Source organism: Diplotaxodon limnothrissa, linkage group LG18 (genome assembly GCF_057381915.1).
Source record: "Diplotaxodon limnothrissa isolate DT_005_m linkage group LG18, D_limnothrissa_male_GT1.1, whole genome shotgun sequence".
Lineage (NCBI taxonomy): Eukaryota > Metazoa > Chordata > Actinopteri > Cichliformes > Cichlidae > Diplotaxodon > Diplotaxodon limnothrissa.
The window spans coordinates 38205549-38224410 of record NC_140613.1 but is presented as its reverse complement, the minus strand read 5'-3'; the positions used below and the strand labels follow the sequence as shown (position 1 = coordinate 38224410).

The following is an 18862-nucleotide window of genomic DNA, read 5'->3' as shown; positions in this document are numbered from 1 at the left end:
TAAGGTACTAGATTATACTCCTTCAGCACCAACTCCCAGTCCAGGTCAGGGATGGTGAGGTTGGCTAGAGTCCCCAGACACTCCAGAACCCAATCCTCTTCTTCCTCTTCTTTAATCTCCGCTGCCAGGTCACCAACATAGTCCTGACAAAGCAAGAAGAGAATTTACACAATTAAAAACAAACAATCAAAAAACAAAACAAACAAACAAACAAAAAACAAAAACACCCCACCTCAACCATCCTGAAAACAAGGCTGATGTTTAGGTCAATACTGATCACAGCAATTTCCGTACACAATGATTATTAAATAATGACTGATAATAATGATAATTTTAGTTTGTAACGTTTTCTTTATTGCATATAACTCACTATGAACAGTGATTTGATTTGGCCATCATGTTGTGAGATGTTTCTGATCATCTTCATGAGGAGGCAGTCTTTCATCTTCAGAGCTCTTTTCATAAGCATCTTCAATCCATCTCCTAGGAATGGAGAGACACTCAGAATAATCTCTTCCAAAAGCCATACAGACATCTGGTACCTGTGATGGTGAGGCAATGGTCTAACTTGTGCAAAAAGTAAAATACCTTCACACATGAGTTGTGCATTCTTCTTGTTTGCAGCCAGGTTGATGCAGATGGAGATGAGCTCAGTTTCAATTTCCTCCTCACCATGCTCGTACAGCATTTGCATTAGCTACACACAAACACACAAAATTGTACCTAAGACTTTAGAACTCAGGCACTATGAGTGTTCAGCTCAGTGTACATTTTGTACCTGTGGTATGCAGTCAGTATAAACAAACATGCCCTTGAACCGGTCATCCATGCTGATGTGGTACAGGATACGCATTGCCATCTGTCTGTTGTTCTCATCCCCTGAAAACACACACAATAACGATGATACCATTACCATGTTACAGTTTTGCATAAAATGCCAAGGGTTCACAACAGCTACACTGCAAGGCTATTAACTATAAAAGCAAAACGCAGAGATAAATGCATTTCCCAAATCTGGGATATATAAAGAGCATCTTTCATCTGGTGCTAAGCTAGTGCAAGATTTAAACCAAGGTTTTTGTGTTCATTAAAGAAGTTCCCTAACTGAATTAAGTGGCAAGAAGTTGACTGACGAGGCAGTTGAATCCAAAGAATCTCAAATATACAGTAGCTTTAAAAGCAGGCTGTAAACAAGACACAGTTTGAAGTAGGTGAGTTTAACCCTTTATTTTAAAGCTACCTGTGGCTTTTTTTCTAGTTTGGTTGTCATTAATTTAGTTTTAAATTCCATTCCAATTATTCCTTTCTTTGTTCTACTCAAACAACAAGTGAATCTCTGTACCCTACTAATTCATTCCAACTTGTCAGAATTTCTTGAACTGAACTTTCTTTGGTCAACAGCAGATTCCTGCAGTCACCCGTAGTTTGAAGACGCAACTTGTCTGCACACACCTACCATTTACTCGCAAAGCTGCAGTGAAAGGTGGAAAAGGTGCAACCAAAAAGGGAAAAACAGATCATTTGATGGACTGAATGGAGACTGAACAGAGATCTCCCTGTGCGGGCAACAATCTCCGTTTATCGTTTGGGTTGCATTTTTCAGTTTGATCACAGCTGAAGAGGAGATTTTCAACATAAGCATGAAGTGCTTTTATAACACCAGGAGAATGTGAACAATTTTTATTCAGGATGTAACAATCCACAGTGTTGATTGTGTGTCGACTTATCAGCAATACTTAAAAAGCTGTAAGCTACACGTTTGTTCCCAGCAGTCACTTTGCTAAAAGTACTGTGAATGGATCGCTATGTGCTGCATGCTATTAAACTAGCGTGCATCATTACCTAACAGGACAGTGAGTTTAGGTAACAGGCCAACTTCTACCATCTTGGCTCTAAGTCCAGAGTCAAAGGAGAGGTTGAGCAGCAAACGTAGAGTCAAGTTTAATAAGTCTTCATGTTTACAGGGAACCAGGCGAGCCAACCGCTCCACTGTATCCACCTCAGCCTACAAATCAGAGACAAACACAGATTATAGCAAATCTAATGATGGTAAATTCAGCAGAAAATAATTTATGCCACCGACAAGAGCTGAATGAACATCAAGGGCATCACAATAAACGAAAAAAGACAAATTCAGAAATCCAAAGCAAGGATTACTATTATTCTACTGTTTACCTACTTTCCAATATTAGAAGCTAATAGCTACATATTATGTGGAGCTTGTCAATAAGACACTACCATTTACAGCCCCCTCCCCCCAAAAAAAACCAACCTAACCTCTGCACTACAGAAGACTTACAATACTGGAAGACAACTGACTTACAGAATATTTCCCCACAATCATTACCAGAGGAAGAAGGAATAACAATGCAAAAACAATGCAAACCGGGTCCCCCCCCCTATTTTTAAACAAAGGATGTAGAATAAAAATAAATGAAGTTGACTTGGTTAACAACAGATCTCTGTAACATAAAAATGATCATCAGGACTGTTTCTCCTATGCTCCTGGCAAGCGTTATCGAATCTGAAAGTCTTGTTTCTACCACCCACCATGTCATTCTTATTCTCAAGAAAGATGGAGAGTTTTTTAAGGAAAGAAACCACCAGGACAAGCAGCTCCTCATCATCACGTTCAAGAACTTTGACCAACAAGCCAACAATGTTTTTATTCCTCATCTTCAGTTCTGTCCTCGTATCCTCAGCAAGGTTCAGCAAGAGGTAAAGAGACACTAAGAACCAGAGAAAAACAGGCCAGCAGAAGTGAGGAGGAGAAACAGAAAATTAGAGATGATATAGTAATTTCAGTTACATCTGATCAACAAAAGTTCTGAATGAGGAGATTAAAAAAAAAAACAAAAACAAAAACAAAGCCTACCTCTGAGCAGCTGTTCCTGCTTAGCCAAAAGGCCATGGTATTTTCTGAGAGCCTTGTCCTGGTCTCGTCTCAGGGAGCCATTCTCTGGTGCAGACTCACGTGCGCAAAAGAACATTAAGGAAAACATTATTTTTGCTGACTTAATGAGTACATTCTCATTAAGTCAGCAAAACTATAAAGGGAGAGAGCAGAAAAGTAAGCAAAAAACACCAATAAAAAGGATATAGGCCTTGTTTTTCTTGCGTAGCTCCTCACGCCATGCGTCGTATCTCTTCAATTCATGTTCGACCACACTCATACACAGGGCGCCTATTTTATAATGACTCACCACCCCGTGAAACTGGGAGAAACTGGAGGAGGAAAGGTAAGAGGATTAAACACAACAGTAAGAATAAATGTGATGGAAGTGAGCTGCTATGTAAGTGTGTGTGTTACCTGGAGAAGCAGAAGAATATATAAATGATGATGGTGGCTAGGTCTACACTCTGCTTCCAATCCTCCCTTAGTACTCTGGCCAAAGCACCAAGAGCTGTCTCTATTAGGAAAGACAAGGGAAGTTTTCACATCATAAGTACAGCAGATAACGGCACAATAATATATTGTGATATAACATGTGCCATCTAACAAATTTTCAGTTAGAAAAAGATACTTGGGGCAATAGAGAACCTATTGAGCCCATTTCCAGGAGCAGATTTTTGGTCTTTGAGTCTTAAAGTAGCTTTACATGTTTCGCAGTTCAAAATCCTTAATCCTTAGTCATATAGTCTGTGTAGCCCATAACTTTATTTTCTGTCTCATATTTGCCGTTTTATGGGGTGCCTGTTAGCTCAGTGCGTTGAGCGGACGACCACATGCCATGCGGCTGAGAGCAGCTAGCCTGCGCCCACTTACAGTTTATCGTGGAATATCTAGGACAGACATTTCGCAAGCTTACTTGTTACAACCACACTTGAATTCATTGATTTCTTTAGAGCAGTGTTTCCCCAACCACTGTGCCACAAGAAATGATCAGGTGTGCCCTGGAAGATAAAATGTACAGCTCTGCCATCACTTCTGACATAAACGAAGACAGAAAAACTAAACAGCAGTGACGTTTGTAGGGTTACTGAAGTTGGTCTAGCTGGTATATGATGATGTGCTACATGGTGGCTAGCAACACAGCTATGTTAGCATAATATAAACAGTGAAGCTGGAGGAGGAATGCTAACTTTTTCCACTCGATAAAAGTTAAAGCAAGGGTTCCTGATTAGGGGTGGGTTTTGATTATTGATTTATCGATTAAGATCAATTCTAGCTTGGATAACGTGATATCAATTCATTAAAATCCTGAATTGATTTTAAATATAAATTTATTTTGCCCGAAACGCCAGAATCTCAGGTTAAACCTTACAAGATTTCAACAACCACCAAAGAGCTAAAACAGTAAATGGGAGCAGGTACACGGATTCTGCACAAAGACGTAAACACAAAGCGTGGACCCGCCGACGCATCACAATCAGTGAGATGTCGCCTTTCTCACCCAGCGGCACAGACACAGACACGGTCAGGGCTGAAAGCAGACAGCTCACTGATTCTGATGTTTCAGTGGGTCCATGCTTTGTGTTTACGTCCTTTTTGCACTAGAGTCTGAAGCTGCAGGTTTTATTTCTCTCCAAACAGAGAGACATATCTGTACCAGCCACTGGTACAGATGTGTGGACGACACCTGGGTCAAAATCAAGACACAAGAAGTGGAATCCTTCACTGCGCACATTAACGCTGTGGATAAAAACATCAAGTTCGCCAGGGAAGACACAAGGGACAACTGTTTGCCTTTCCTGGACTGCGCCGTGCACATTGAAGAGAACGGCAAACTCAACATCGAAGTTTACCGGAAGCCCACACACACGGACCAGTACCTCCTCTTTGACTCCCATCACCCTTTGGAACACAAACTTGGAGTAGACCACCGGGCAGAACATGTTCCCTCTAAGCCTGAAGGAAAAAAGAAGGAACACACACATGTAAAGGAAGCACTCAAAACGTGCGGCTATCCTAAATGGGCGTTCTTAAAGTCAGCAAAGAGGCACAGAAAAGAAGACCAGACACCAGCGAGGGAGGATAAGAAGGACAGATGCAACAACATTGTCATCTCCTATGTAGCCGGTGTATCAGAGAAACTCAGGAGAGTTTTCTCCAAGCATGACATCCCAGTGTATTTCAGACCCAGCAACACGCTCAGACAGGAACTGGTTCACCCAAAAGACAAAACGCCAAAACACAAACTTAACAATGTGGTGTATGCTGTACAGTGCAGCGAGGAATGCTCAGACCTCTACATTGGAGAGACCAAACAGCCACTTCCCAAGCGCATGGCACAACACAGAAGAGCCACCTCCACAGGACAAGACTCAGCAGTCCATCTGCATCTTAAGGATAAAGGACACTCTTTCGAGGATGCCAATGTTCACATTTTGGACAGAGAGGACAGATGGTTTGAAAGAGGAGTGAAGGAAGCCATCTATGTCCACTGTGAGCGACCATCTTTGAACAGAGGCGGGGGTTTACGACACCAACTGTCTGCCATCTATAATCCAGTTTTGAGATCCCTTCCCAGACGCCTTAACGCCCACTCACATCCTGGGCCATCTGACCTCAGGAATTCGCATGTTAGATAAGGTGGGGCCAGGTTTCACAATGAACACACCCAAAACTCTGGCTGATTGGGACCCACACCCAGTTTCACACCTTGGCTCAGGCGATTAGAGGATCATCAGGGGGTCCTTTTGTCCCTCTGTGGGGGGTTACTCCCACTAGGTTTATATCTGGGACTCTCCACCATTTGACCTTAGAACTGAAGAAGCTTCTCGGATGAGAGGTGAAACGTCTTCAAGCAACTTAAAGAAGTCCAGACGCTTTTCTTTGTAAGCTCCTTTGACTACGATGACCTGGATGACTGAGAACCTTCACAGACATCTCCAAACAATATTGACTGAACCAGCAGCAAAAGAAGATCCAAACTACGCTTCACATAAACATCGTCATGAATTCCCTCTTACTTTACTGCATTATTCGCTCGCTTATTAGCCACCAGTCTGCAGAATATTTTTAAGGCCATCTGCTATAAAATCCCAGGCCAGGAAAATCGCCTTCATGTTTTTCTGTTTTATCCTCAGTTACTTTGACACAAAGGCATCTTCTGTGATGCTTACGCCTTCGATAAAGTCTCGAAAGTGTCAGCTTTCTTTTTACAAAAATAAAAACATGGATATGTACTGATACGTGATCAGAATTATAATATTTGAATCAAATCGAATCGATTTGGGACCTTGTGAATTGGAATCGAATAGATTCTAGAAATCAGTGACGATACCCAGACCTATTCCTGATGGTTAGGGACAAACGCAACTGCGTGGCAGGATGCTGTAAATGGACTAAACTTCAGTCAGGAAAACAACTGAGATAATCCATCCACAATACGAGGTTAGTCATTAATATACTGCTGCATGGCATAAAGCTTTAAAATGAACAGTGGTAATAAAAACCGAGAGTAGCTGAAGGTGATCACTGCCTTTTTTAGGGGCTTTTTCAGATTAAATAGAACAAGATACAAAACATTAAAACATGTTAAAAACACAACAGCCTTGATAAACGCAGAGTAGTTTTGACCCAGAAGTAGAGTTCATATGTCATCACTTAAAAATTGGATATCCCACCTGCTGTGAATGTTTTAATGCAGTACAGTTGTTATTATTATCATCACTTGTCACATCCTGTTTATGACAGTTAAAATTAATAACATTGATATAAGAAACTGAGCCAATTTTGCCATACCTGGTGCACGGGGAAAATTATCAATATGCTTTTTGTGACATTTTTGTTTGGTGGTGTTCTGTGTGATTTTCCTAATGTGAAATAAGTGCCATGGCTCCAAAAGGTTGGGAAACACAGGTTTAGAGTGACCCACTCTTTCACTAATGTTTGTAAAGCAGACTGCATGGCTAGGTGTTCGATTTTATACACTTGTGGCAATGAGAATGAAAACACCTGAATTCAAAAGGGTAGCCCAATACTTTAGTCCACACAATATATCTAGCATCAAATACCATCATAACACAGATGTCAAAATGGAAGTATTCTAACAATAACCCAAAGAGACAACCTTCGAGTCGATACTGAGCACTGGTTAGGTTCAGTTATTTTGTAGTGCAGGAAAAAATGGAAAAATATGCTAAGAACTTGCTACTGCTCTGGAGAAAATGACAATTATATAGAGCACAAGTAAAGCATGCTGCCTTTAATTATTAGACAATTAGAGAATCAAATGTTCTTTCTGTATGCAGAAAAATATAGCTAAATAAAAATCAATCAAAAAAGGTAGTAAACAACGATGAGCTCTCAGGGTGCGTTTGTACCAATGATGTTACACTAACTTCATTAAATGGTTTGAGTCAAACCATATAAAATAGTTTTAAGAGATGACACACTTAAACTATCCAGGAATGTCAGGAAACTGCTGTAGGTACGACTCTGTTAACCATCAGAATTAAGATGGAGAATAAAAGTGTACCATTGTGCAGTAGCTCCTCCAGGTTATCAGGGTTACGGGCAAGCTGCAGGATGAGAGCTGAGCCTCTGATCTTCTCTGGAATCCCTTCATAGAGCAGTTCAATATACTCATCCACTCTAGTTATACTGGCCTCCTCATTTAACTACAAACACAAACAAACACACAAAGTTGTTGACTGATAACAAATGCATTCTTTCACCAGCCAAACTATTTAAACAACACATTTGAGCAACTTCGGGTTGTTGCTTTAATGAAGACAGAACATGTGCTTACTGCTGTGTGAGATCAAACTACAGTGGAACAAATGGTTACCTCTATGCCTTCAAATGGTGTCAATTCTTTGGGCTTGACTGTTCTTTTTCCTTTTTTTTCCACTGGTGACAAAACACACACATACATAAACAGCCAAAACAAAGCACATCAGCATTAATTCCAAACTTGAAACTTTAATTGCATTAGTTTACATTTTCTTTTATTAGCATCACAGTGCATACTTTAGGTCTGCCATTACACAACCTCCTTACATGTCTTAATATTTCTAGAATGTTTACAGTACATGCTGGACTAACAAGCTGCCAATCTACATGTGGGACTGAAGTTAGCCAAAGTTGGAATTGGACAGTAAAGATTTTGGGCTCCAGAGCACAGGTGCAATGACGGTGGTATGACTAACCGTTGCTCTCCACCGGGGATGATTTTCTGTTCTGCAAGTAGTACAGGAGCTGCTCCACCTGGGGCAGACGGGAAGCAGGGATCATCTTACACTCCTCCAGCACTTTCTTTGCCAAAGCTCCCACATCTGTACTAGGAGAAAGACTTTTCATGCGGATACTGGAGCATGAAAAAAAGAGCAGAAGAGAAAGCAGAAGCTAGCAGGTTTCATTAAATTCAAAATAAATATACTGATTGTAAAACTGTGGCCCAATAGCCTTTTTTTTCTGGCATAAATAACACATTTTTTTTTACTTTTTTTAATCCTTTCCACAGGCAGAATAGTCCTCTTTTCACACACCTAATGCAAAAGACACTGTCATGATGTCACCCACTAGTTTGTTTGTGAGGTCCTGTTGTGATGTAAAACCTAAAGACAGATGCGCTTACTTACATTTTTTGTCCCTCCTTGCGTTCTCCAAGCATATGTCCTCCACTCTCTCCAAGGATAGATGCCTCCACCTCATAGTGGACTACAAGGGCCTTCTGTGTGGGATGGACGTCCAAACCGCCCACAGTCACTTTGCTTTGAGCGATCAAGAACAGGCAGTACAAAATACAGTAAAGACATAAAACTCCAGTTATTTAATTTACATCATACCATATAATAACTGCATCGGACGCAAATCAGCTAGCAAGTTAATTTCACAACAAAATGACTTTAAATTTTACTACAGAAAATAGGTCGTTAATTGCCAAGCCAGTAAAATATCCGCCGCCCATAACAATAACACATAGGAAGACACGCCCAGACAATAGCATAATATTACTAACCGGCTAACAATAAAACACGATTCCACAGAGAGTTAAAGCATGACAAACACGAGCTAAACTCGGTGCAAATCCCTGATTGCAAATAAATTCAACACTACGTGCAATTAGCTAGCGATTATCCACCACAGTTTAGCACGGAAGCTTGCTAGCTATGTTAGCTCCAATTCAGATTTCCAATCCCCCTTCCTTCAGGTAGGGAAGGTTAAAAAATGTTTCCTTTTATTGGCGGATTTATAAGTCAGTGGAAAACGTAAAATCAGTCGTTATTTGTTTATAAGTTGTCATGCACAGTAGGCTCCTTTTAGAAATAATTGGGTAACTGTGCTAACGAAGGGGATGTGAATACAACCATGAAGGCTGATTTAAATGGTGAGAGATTTTAAGTGACCTTTCTGTCAACTGCATGTACGCCAAACTGACCGTTGTCGTTATTTATTTAAAACATAAACAATTATATGCTCGCATTCTGCACCGAGCAAGAAAACAGGAAATTTCCCAAATTGGAAAGGTAATTAAACATCGCACTATATAGAGAAATGCCATGGATCAGGGCAAGCTAATTAGCAAGAATTTCAATTTAAAAAACGCTTCCTCTTATCTTCTAAGTGTTGGTTAGACGTTCACAGTAAAGCTAACGTGATAGTATGGACACCATATATTACTTAAATTGGTGACCATATCTAGCAAACACATTACTCTTAGAATAATAAACTCACGTTATGACTGACCGTTTGAGATAACGTGCATCATCCTGCATCTTCCTCAGATTTAAACTTCAATATTTTTAATGAACGTAACAGTAGTGATGTGTCGAAGTGTGTCGGGTAATCTCGGGGGTGTTTTTGTGAAGCGCGTATCGAGGCTTGCTTTGATTACGTATGCAGTGACGTTCGTACCACGTGACTGATTCAGTAACTGGTAGTGATGGGAATTACGGATCTTTTTAGAGAACCGTATCTTTCGGCTCGACTCACTAAAAAGAGTCGTCTCTTTCGGCTCCCAACCGGATCTTCAGATTGTTTTGTTGCTTTAACTCTTTAAGACCTACTACAGAACCAAGTCTGCCAGAGCTTATATTATATTTTTACATGCTGTAGTGCCATTTTTGGGAGCATTTCAAGTTGCTATACATCAATACAACGATTATAGCCCAAATTTTAATAATATGTATGCATTAAGTGCATAGTAATTACATAAATTGTCACAAAGTGCAATAAACTATAAAAAAAATTGAAAATCTTTTTGTTTTTTTAACATATATTTCTAGTTAGAGAAATTTAAGAGGCTTGTCCCTCAAAACTGTAAATACAAAAAAGTTGTACAAAATAGTTTCCCACCACAGGAAATTTATTTTGAGTGTCTTCATAGTTTTATTTTTGAAATACACCAATTTGTATATACTGCAGGAAAAACGAAAATAAATATTATAATGCAAATTTGCAAAAAAAAAAAAACAGCATATGCATCAAAATTAACTATTTTCAGCGGTTCAATTTGACTTCTAAGCATCCCAGAAACGACACAGAAAGTCATAAAGTCAAACATAACTTTTAAAAACACCACTATAGGCTTACAAGGCACTGATGGTAAAAAAAACTACATTTCCGCGAAAATGACGTCACTTCCGGTTTCGGGCAGGTAATGGCGGACATGTGATAGTTCGCGCTGACATCTATTCCAACGTACTTTAAATAACACTTTCAAAATTAATTGGGCTAAACATTTTCTTAAAAACCCTACCTCTATCTGGAACTTTATACCATATCATATTTTCTCTCGTTTTGGTGGCTTTAATTTTATTTTAAATTGTAATTACAATGTTGAGAAACTCCCTGTAAAGCTTTCATCCTTCCATAAGCAGGTCCTCTTAGCGTGGACCCTCATTTATAAACACAACTTCTCACCTCACAAATACCTTATCTGGAACAACAGAGATATTTTATATAAAAATAAATCACTTTTCCTGGAAACTTGGATCCAAAATGGGATCCTATTGGTGGCTCAGCTGGTTAGTAAAGAGGGACAACTACTTACATACGACGACTTTATTGCACTATATAATTTTCCAATCAGTGTTCAGGAATTCTCAATGGTGCTTGGTGCCATACCCTCAGGGACTTTAATGTTATATAAAAACACTGACAGCTCGATCTCTACCTCAGTCACTCTCTCTGATCCAGCTGAGTCACCAATAGGAAAAATCTGCTTTTCACAGGAACTTGGTAATAGCAATAAAAGAATACGTAGTTTATTCCAAGAAGATATCGTCTCTCTCCCATATATAATATCTTATTGGAACCGATTTGTTCCAGATATCAAGTGGAAGACAGTCTGGATGGTCCCCCATAAATATTTGATTGTAAATAAGGTAAAAGAAGTCTCATTTAAAATTCTACATAAATGTTATCCAGCCAGTCACTACATGGTAAAATTTAAAAGGGACATAAATACTAATTGTACTTTCTGTGGGGATCATCCAGAAACTGTGACACATCTTTTTTGGTACTGTTCTTTTACACAGAGATTCTGGAAGGAATTTAGCAGGTTTGTTATTGTCCATATTTTAAGGGAGTTTTCTTTACGATGGGAAAATGTTTTATTCTGTTTCTTTAAGTTCCCCAAGAAGTATGATAAATGTTTTTATATGATAAATTTGTTAATACTTTTAGCTAAATTTTTTATCCATAAATGTAAGTTTACTAACAAAACACCATATTTCTGTCATTATTTTAAGGATGTGGAAATGTACATACAATCAATATCAGACTCCACCAACAAAAAGGCTCTCAAAACAATTTATGTATGTGAATTTTTGCATGTATTCTTATAATTGTTACCTTTTTCTTTTACCCCTGGCTTTGTGTGTTCATGTTCTGTTGTTTTGTATACTTCATCTGTTCGTATGTTGTATACTCATTGTTTGTTAAATAAAGTTTATTTTAAAAAAAAGAAAGAAAAAAATCTATTCCAACGTAGGAAGTGTTATGAATAGCTGATCAGTTTGGCAAAGCGTGTTTCTGGAATATTATGTTTTTGTTGCTGCAAGCGCTTTTTATGCAATTTTGGCAAAGCAATATGTGGAAGGAAACCGGGACCTAGGGCAAGCTGATGGCATAGCATGTAAGTACAACTCCTCCGGTTTCATATGCCAAAAAAGTATTGCGCCAGCTTACGTGGTTGCAGTGCTACCGGAATTTAAAAATAGTTAGGGAAAACGGACCGCCTTTAAAGGGTTAATTAATGTATTATCAACAACAATATAAAATTATGCACAAAAGGAATTTCTAATGTAAAATAAACGTGGTTTTATTTATATATGTTTATATATAAATATATACGGTGGCCCCTAGAGACAAAGCATGTACAAACTCCAAAACACATACAAACTCCAAAAAGCACGTGCAAACTCCAAAGCACGTACAAACTCTGAAGCACGTACAAACTAAAACACATTGCTAGCGTTAACTGATCTTCGAAAACAGAGCTACCTAGATCACTTAAATTACACAATTGAAAGCATATGTGTATTGTTTGTGTATTTATACACAAGTGTAACCTGTGTGATTCTGCGTTGTGTCTGTTAAAAAAGGTAAAAGAAAGAAAGACCTCCAAGTAAATAATTTGCCCACTCCAGCTCCTCTCCCAAAGGGGAATTGTAGAAAAGGGCTGGCATTTATTTTTACATTAAACATAAAGTATGCATTTACACGTAACATATTTGACATAAGATAAAACAAAAACAACAACATGAAATCCGACATACCTGATAAAAAAGGTAAAAGAAAGAAAGACCTCCAAGTACATAATTTGCCCACTCCAGCTCCTATGACCAAATACAAACAGTGGGGAAGAGGGTTAGCTCAACCCACCACAACTTCCAAGCTAGCAAGGTGTATATATTCATGTTAGCATTTATGGCGCCTGAAACACATTTATGATACACACATACTACACACTTATAACATCTCACAAAAAACAGGCTTAATAATGACAATAATTGAACTAAAATCGCAATCAACATCAGTATGGAACGCCAGGACTGCCATAATGAATTAATTAAATACACCATTAAATAATTAATTAAATGTGTCAATAATTAATTAAAATTGAAATTAATTAATTAAATAAATAGTTATGACACATGTAATCAATTAATTATTGACACATTTAATTAATTATTTATGTATTTCACATTTTAATTAATTATTGACACATTTAATTAATTATTGACACATTTAATTAATTATTTAATGATATATTTATTTATTTCATTTCGGCAGTCCTGGCGCCTGGCTCTCATCTTTTTTTTTGTGTCCCGTTTGGATCTTTAGCCATCAGAATTGTTGTCTTAAGGCCAAGAAAGATGCCAAGCGGATTTATTTTACCAAGTGGATCATCATGGCCTTGCCATATTGGTCCATTTGATTGACCTTTATTATAATTATGAATTTATTTTATTTACAGTTGCTACAAACGGGACAGACATGACTGGGGGATAGGACAGGGAGAGAGAATGAAAGAAAGAGAGGGAGAGAAAGAAAACCAAAGGGGAGAAGAGACGGTGAGAAGGGGGGGAAGAAAAAAAAACACCTGGGTCACCTGTATGGAGAAAAAAAACAGAAGAGAAAGCAAACAACAAAGAGCAACATAATAAAAAAAAAAACGGCACCATCACAATAAACTAGCTAGCAGTAGATATCAGTAGATACTAAATAATAAACGATATTGTGCAGCACGCAAGATAGACAGCGCACAATGTGCTTTGAGGCAGCAGCCAAGAAAGCTGTAGTCCACGTCTGTGAATACCCGTGTGTACACCTGTGTGCATACCTGTGTGGATCAGCATGCTTGCATTCCAAAGGTTTCTCCATGTAACGATCTGCTAGGGAGTGTGGGGAGCCACAGCCCCGTCCTCCAGGGTATGAAGCAGGTATGGAGGAGATCAAAACTCCAGACATCTAGAGGCCCCCAGAACACAAGAGACCAAGGAAGACCAACAGAGGGGCAGCCGCGCCACTGTCCCAGTAAGAGCTGAGGAGAGTCCCAGATGAGGGCTCACTCAGCAGCCGCGGAGCAGAAGCCAGGGGGGGTTGCAGTGACGCGCCCGTGAGCTCCGCCGGCAGCCAGCCGTGCCTGAGTGACCGAGCCCCAGGCCGAGAGACGGGGGCACCCCACCCCCGAAGTGGCCCGAGCGAGCCCCAGGCTCCAGGCCCCGATAAGCGGCCGCCAAGGAGTGAGCCGGTGTGTACCCGGACGCCCACCCCCAGACACAAAGAACCACCAACGCACCGACGCCTGAGGGAGTCCGCCACTGGCAGGGGAAGTGGTGGTGGGCGGAGATAGGCCTCCAAACCTTGGAGGGCCTGAGATGTCCCCAGCGAGGTGGCGTCTGATACCCAACCTGACATATAGACACAGACATACAGGCACACACAAACACAAACATCCATTCCCACCCTCATGCTCTCATATGCACTTACTCCACACTCAACCAACGTGGAGACAGACATAAAGAGACGTTGTACACACGATCACACTCCCCAAGCGTACTCTACAAACCGGGTCTAGGTACCCTTGCCCCTGGAGGGGGGAACTGCACCCAGACCCAGGTGGTGTTACCCTTTTCCCTGGCTCTCATCTTGAAATAATTTTATCTGTCAGCCTCACCCATCAAACTCAGGGGGCGGGGTTAACGCTGCCCATGCAGCTTCTCTAACATTTGATTGGTTGCCGTGCAAAGTACGTCAAAACAGGTCGATCCTAGATAATCGATTGCTTGTGTAGGCTTGTGCAGCCAGGTATCCCAGAATGCAGATCAAATCACAGGCAGCAATGGTGGTGGTGTAGTTTTAAAATACCCCGTTTTTCTGTCACCAACTACACTTTTAACAGTGTTTTAGCCGCGAATGTCGCGCCATACGTCTGGTCAGGTTGTCAACATAGAACATGTTTGCAAAAGTGCTCAGATGTTTTCAGTAGTGATGGTGAGATGAAGCCTCATGATGAACTGAAGCTTCCCATCCAACTGGTCGACTCATGGTTCGAAGCATTGTGATGATTCATTTGCTCTACTGCGCCATCAAGTGGACAATTCAAGTGAAACGGGCTCAATAATTATAATGATGTGATGTGTAAACCGCTAAACCGAATAAATAAATTGTTTTTCATGGTTATTTATCCCGAATATTGTCTCAGTATGTCTGATACAAAAGAGAAAGTGGAAACTATCAGTACACAGTTTTTGGGATGATTGTGTAACTGCGTAATCATTCTTATGTACATCTCAATAATGACACAAACTAGTGTGTGGCACTTCAAGTTGAATGAATAAAGGAATTACTATTGTTCATGACACCAATAACTGAACTCTAAATATTAGTTATATTTAATATTATACTAATTTTATATTAATTTAATTAATATTTGTGTATAATAAATTGGCAGCTTAACACAGGAATGTACATGGAAACAAAAAGGGAGGGAGTTGTGATGTGAATGTGCTTGTATAACAGTGCTCATGACACTAGGGGAAAGTTTTCATTTGTTTTTATTCAAAAATAGCAGCTTTCCCACAGTGCTGGGCTGAAGACGGTTCCTCTTTTTTGAGAGGATTTCTCCTGCTTTTGAAAATATCCTCTCACAGGGCACAGATGAAGCAGGGGTTGCAAGAAAAACCACAGCAAGTTTATACAAGTTTGGATAAAGAAATTTGTGTCCAGTACTCCAGTAGCTATGTAACACGTACGTAATCCAATTCCACAACACGATGTGATGAGGGAATCAGCTGTGTTTTGCTGCCCATTTTATTTCGAATCTGGCGCGAACCGGTGAACCAGTTCCCGAATCAGTCACGTGGTACGGACTGCCCGCGAGGCCTCGAACGTCACTGCATACGTAATCAACGCAAGCCTCGATACGCGCTTCAGAAAAACGCCCCCGCGATTACCCGACGCGCGATTCGAAGCTTCGACACACAGGACACATCACTAGTTTTCAGAGATTTCACTAGCTCTGCTAACAATTAGCATGCAGAGTGCACCCAGGGGGTTACGTTAACCGGTTTGTTTACATATTCCACTCTCCGTGTTCCACATGTTGCATTCGCAGATTCTCATTTTCACCGAATGATCGTCTCTTTCCGCCTGGTCTTGTGTCTCTGTGCTTCTGTAACATAAAGAACGAGCTGACATTTTTCTCACGAAACCAGCGATCAGCTCAACAGACCCTCAGTTTACCTGCATGCTGCATCCTCCTCATCTGTCAGCTGTTTAACACCTGCTGCTAATTCAAGAAACACGCCTACGTTACCTGGTGATAGTCACAGTTTAACTGGGCAACCGGTGCTCGATATAAAGCAATGTCAGCGCATTTTTCTGCACAAGATAATTAAATGTAGTGTTTTCCCCGAGCGCAGAGCTGCTGGAGCTTGTTTCCTTACAGAGCACTTTATAGGCGAACAGCTTCATCAGCGGCTGATGTCCAATCACCGGCACACAGCTTTGAAACCTCAGCTGAGTTTTAGCTCTCAGTGGTTAAACGCTGGACTTCATTCACTCAGGTTCTGTCTGTCGGGTCACGTTTACTTCGCTGTTTTATTTACAACTGAGCAAATCGGTTTGGCTGAGGTTAAAGTTACGTTTCATAACTGCATAGTTTCACAGACGTTTAATGGTTCACTGGCACATGTGTTAGACTGAACTATTCGCTTTTCTTTATCTGGTGTGTTTTGGATTTAACAGTGAATTTTGAGATTAAACTGACTTTTAAAATGTTTTTATACAAAGAGGAAAGAGAAGGCGCATTTCCACCGAGAGGAGCAGAGTTTGCAACAGCATGCTCATCATGAAGTCTGCAACCTGGACAGAAATATTATATCATCTGTTTTTTAATAGTTATTCAACTGTATTCTAAGCACCAGCTGTCTGTTAGAATGTGATTTTTTTCTCTCTCTGTTGGCAGAGGTATAAAAATGCGCAGGAAAATCTGACGTGCATGGCAAACTTCACCGACGATATTTAGGGAGGAATAAACACACATCAAACATAAATGAACCATTTGCCTGTCTCCATAATTGAGAGCATTTTCTCTTCTTATGTCAACACACTCTCTCTCTCTCTCTTTTTTTTTTTGCTTTTTCGGTCATAATAATAATAATAATGGATTGGATTTATATAGCGCTTTTCAAGGCACCCAAAGCGCTTTACAATGCCACTATTCATTCACTCTCACATTCACACACTGGTGGAGGCAAGCTACGGTTGTAGCCACAGCTGGTCATGTTATGTTTACCTGTCAAATGTTTGTTACAAACTATGAAACACATCGTGCAGACTTCTGGATGTTAGAAGAAAACTAATACTGCTCATGAAGGAGACTAAAGGCAGGAAGGTGTCCTTTAAAACTAAACATGTTAATAGGACCTCCCTATTTATATCATAGTTTATGATATAGCACAGGGCCGTGCAGAGAGGTTTAAAGGGGCGGGTGCTCAAAGTTAAAAAGGGGCATATTGAACCAGGCTGAATAACAACAACACACATTCATCAAGAATCTAATATGGGCAACACGGCAAAGCAAACGTAGCCGATGTTTTACCTGATGGGTACATGGTAAATGGCCTGCATTTGTATAGCGCTTTTCTAGTCCTTAAGGACCCCAAAGCGCTTTACACTACATTCAGTCATTCACCCATTCACACACACTGGCGATAGCAAGCTACATTGTAGCCACAGCTGCCCTGGGGCGCACTGACAGAGGCGAGGCTGCCAGACACTGGCGCCACTGGGCCCTCTGACCACCACCAGTAGGCAAACATGGGGTTAGTATCTTGCCCAAGGATATTTGGCATGCAGCCAGGAGGCAGCCTGGGATCGAACCACCGACCTTCTGATTAGTGGCTGACCTGCTCTGACGTAGCTCTGAGCTACAGCCACAGTACAATGTTGCTGTTGAGGGGTTGCTGTGAATAGTGCTGGAGGGCAGGGCTGTGTTGATCTGAGACTGTAGACATTAAAAAGTCCATAGGAGAGATGGTAGCTGATTAAACAAGTATCATGAGATAATAACAAAATGCAAAGATTGGTGACAGCGCTTGGAACCATAAGGACACAAAAAACTGAGAAATAATTTAGGCTCTGCCTGTGATTCACTCTTTGCTTCTCTTCTTCCTTCCATCCCATCATTTCATATATCACTCTCCACTTGCTGTCTATCTGAGAACAAGGCACAACTTGCTATTGCAATAAACTATAATTTAATTATCCACACCTAACAACTCCAGCACTTTATCTATAATAAAATGATGACAGAAAAATGTTATAGCCCTGCCTTTAGTAGCCTCACACAGCTCCTGCTGTTTCCTCCTCATGTGTTTCTTTGTTTCTGATCTAGCCAGTAAAAAGGCAACATAGACTTCTTTTGATCTCTGCTTGAAGCAGATGAATCAGCAGACACTGGTGCCTAACATCTAGGGATTTCCATCTGGATAAGATCAGGAATCTCCTGTTCCCAGGCAAGCCATCTGTCACGAAGGCTGGGTGGCTGGATTGGGTCATCCCAGCCGAGCTGTTCCTTCCAAAGATCCTGTAACAGAATCTTGGCTTGTGTGGTGAATGGCACTATACTGTATAACCTAGACAATCGTACTGACAGGTGAGTGTTTTGTAGACATTCCTCAGTGTGTCGATGTCTGTATTTGAAGCGTGGTGGAGTTGGCGCAACAAAGCAGTGGTGTGGCATACCTCTGTATCCCATCAACAGTGACCCAGATGGTTGGTGTTGGAGTAGGTTTTAGAGCTTGCTGATCTTGCGTCGATTGAGTTACCTGCTTCTCGCTCACATAAGGCAGCATATCAATCTGCCAAAGATGCTCAACATTTCTGAAAGGCTCGCAGGTTGGCACTGTTGTTGTGAACAGGCACTGCTGCTCGGATGCAGGGGTCTGGTCAATGCTG

At 40.5% G+C, this 18862-nt stretch overlaps 1 protein-coding gene across 2 annotated transcripts in view; it reads right to left on the bottom strand.

Moving 5' to 3' along the window:
- LOC146614134 (kinesin-associated protein 3-like) overlaps positions 1-9756 on the bottom strand; it is a 19434-nt gene extending 9678 nt beyond the window's left edge. The window contains exons 1-14 of one of the 2 annotated variants that reach the window (XM_085377035.1): positions 9626-9756; positions 8530-8661; positions 8098-8255; positions 7737-7798; positions 7425-7566; positions 3311-3410; positions 3101-3225; positions 2876-2974; positions 2551-2729; positions 1843-2005; positions 779-879; positions 589-697; positions 371-483; positions 1-143 (exon numbers count right to left, since the gene is read on the bottom strand). The exon at positions 1-143 is cut by the window's left edge and continues 23 nt beyond it. In XM_085377035.1, the coding sequence (XP_085233161.1) occupies positions 1-143; positions 371-483; positions 589-697; positions 779-879; positions 1843-2005; positions 2551-2729; positions 2876-2974; positions 3101-3225; positions 3311-3410; positions 7425-7566; positions 7737-7798; positions 8098-8255; positions 8530-8661; positions 9626-9666 (1667 nt within the window). In that variant the 5' untranslated portion in view covers positions 9667-9756. The remainder of the gene's footprint in view (positions 144-370; positions 484-588; positions 698-778; positions 880-1842; positions 2006-2550; positions 2730-2875; positions 2975-3100; positions 3226-3310; positions 3411-7424; positions 7567-7736; positions 7799-8097; positions 8256-8529; positions 8662-9625) is intronic. The other variant, XM_085377036.1, reaches the window with a different exon arrangement.
- Between the last annotated feature and the right edge of the window lie 9106 nt (positions 9757-18862).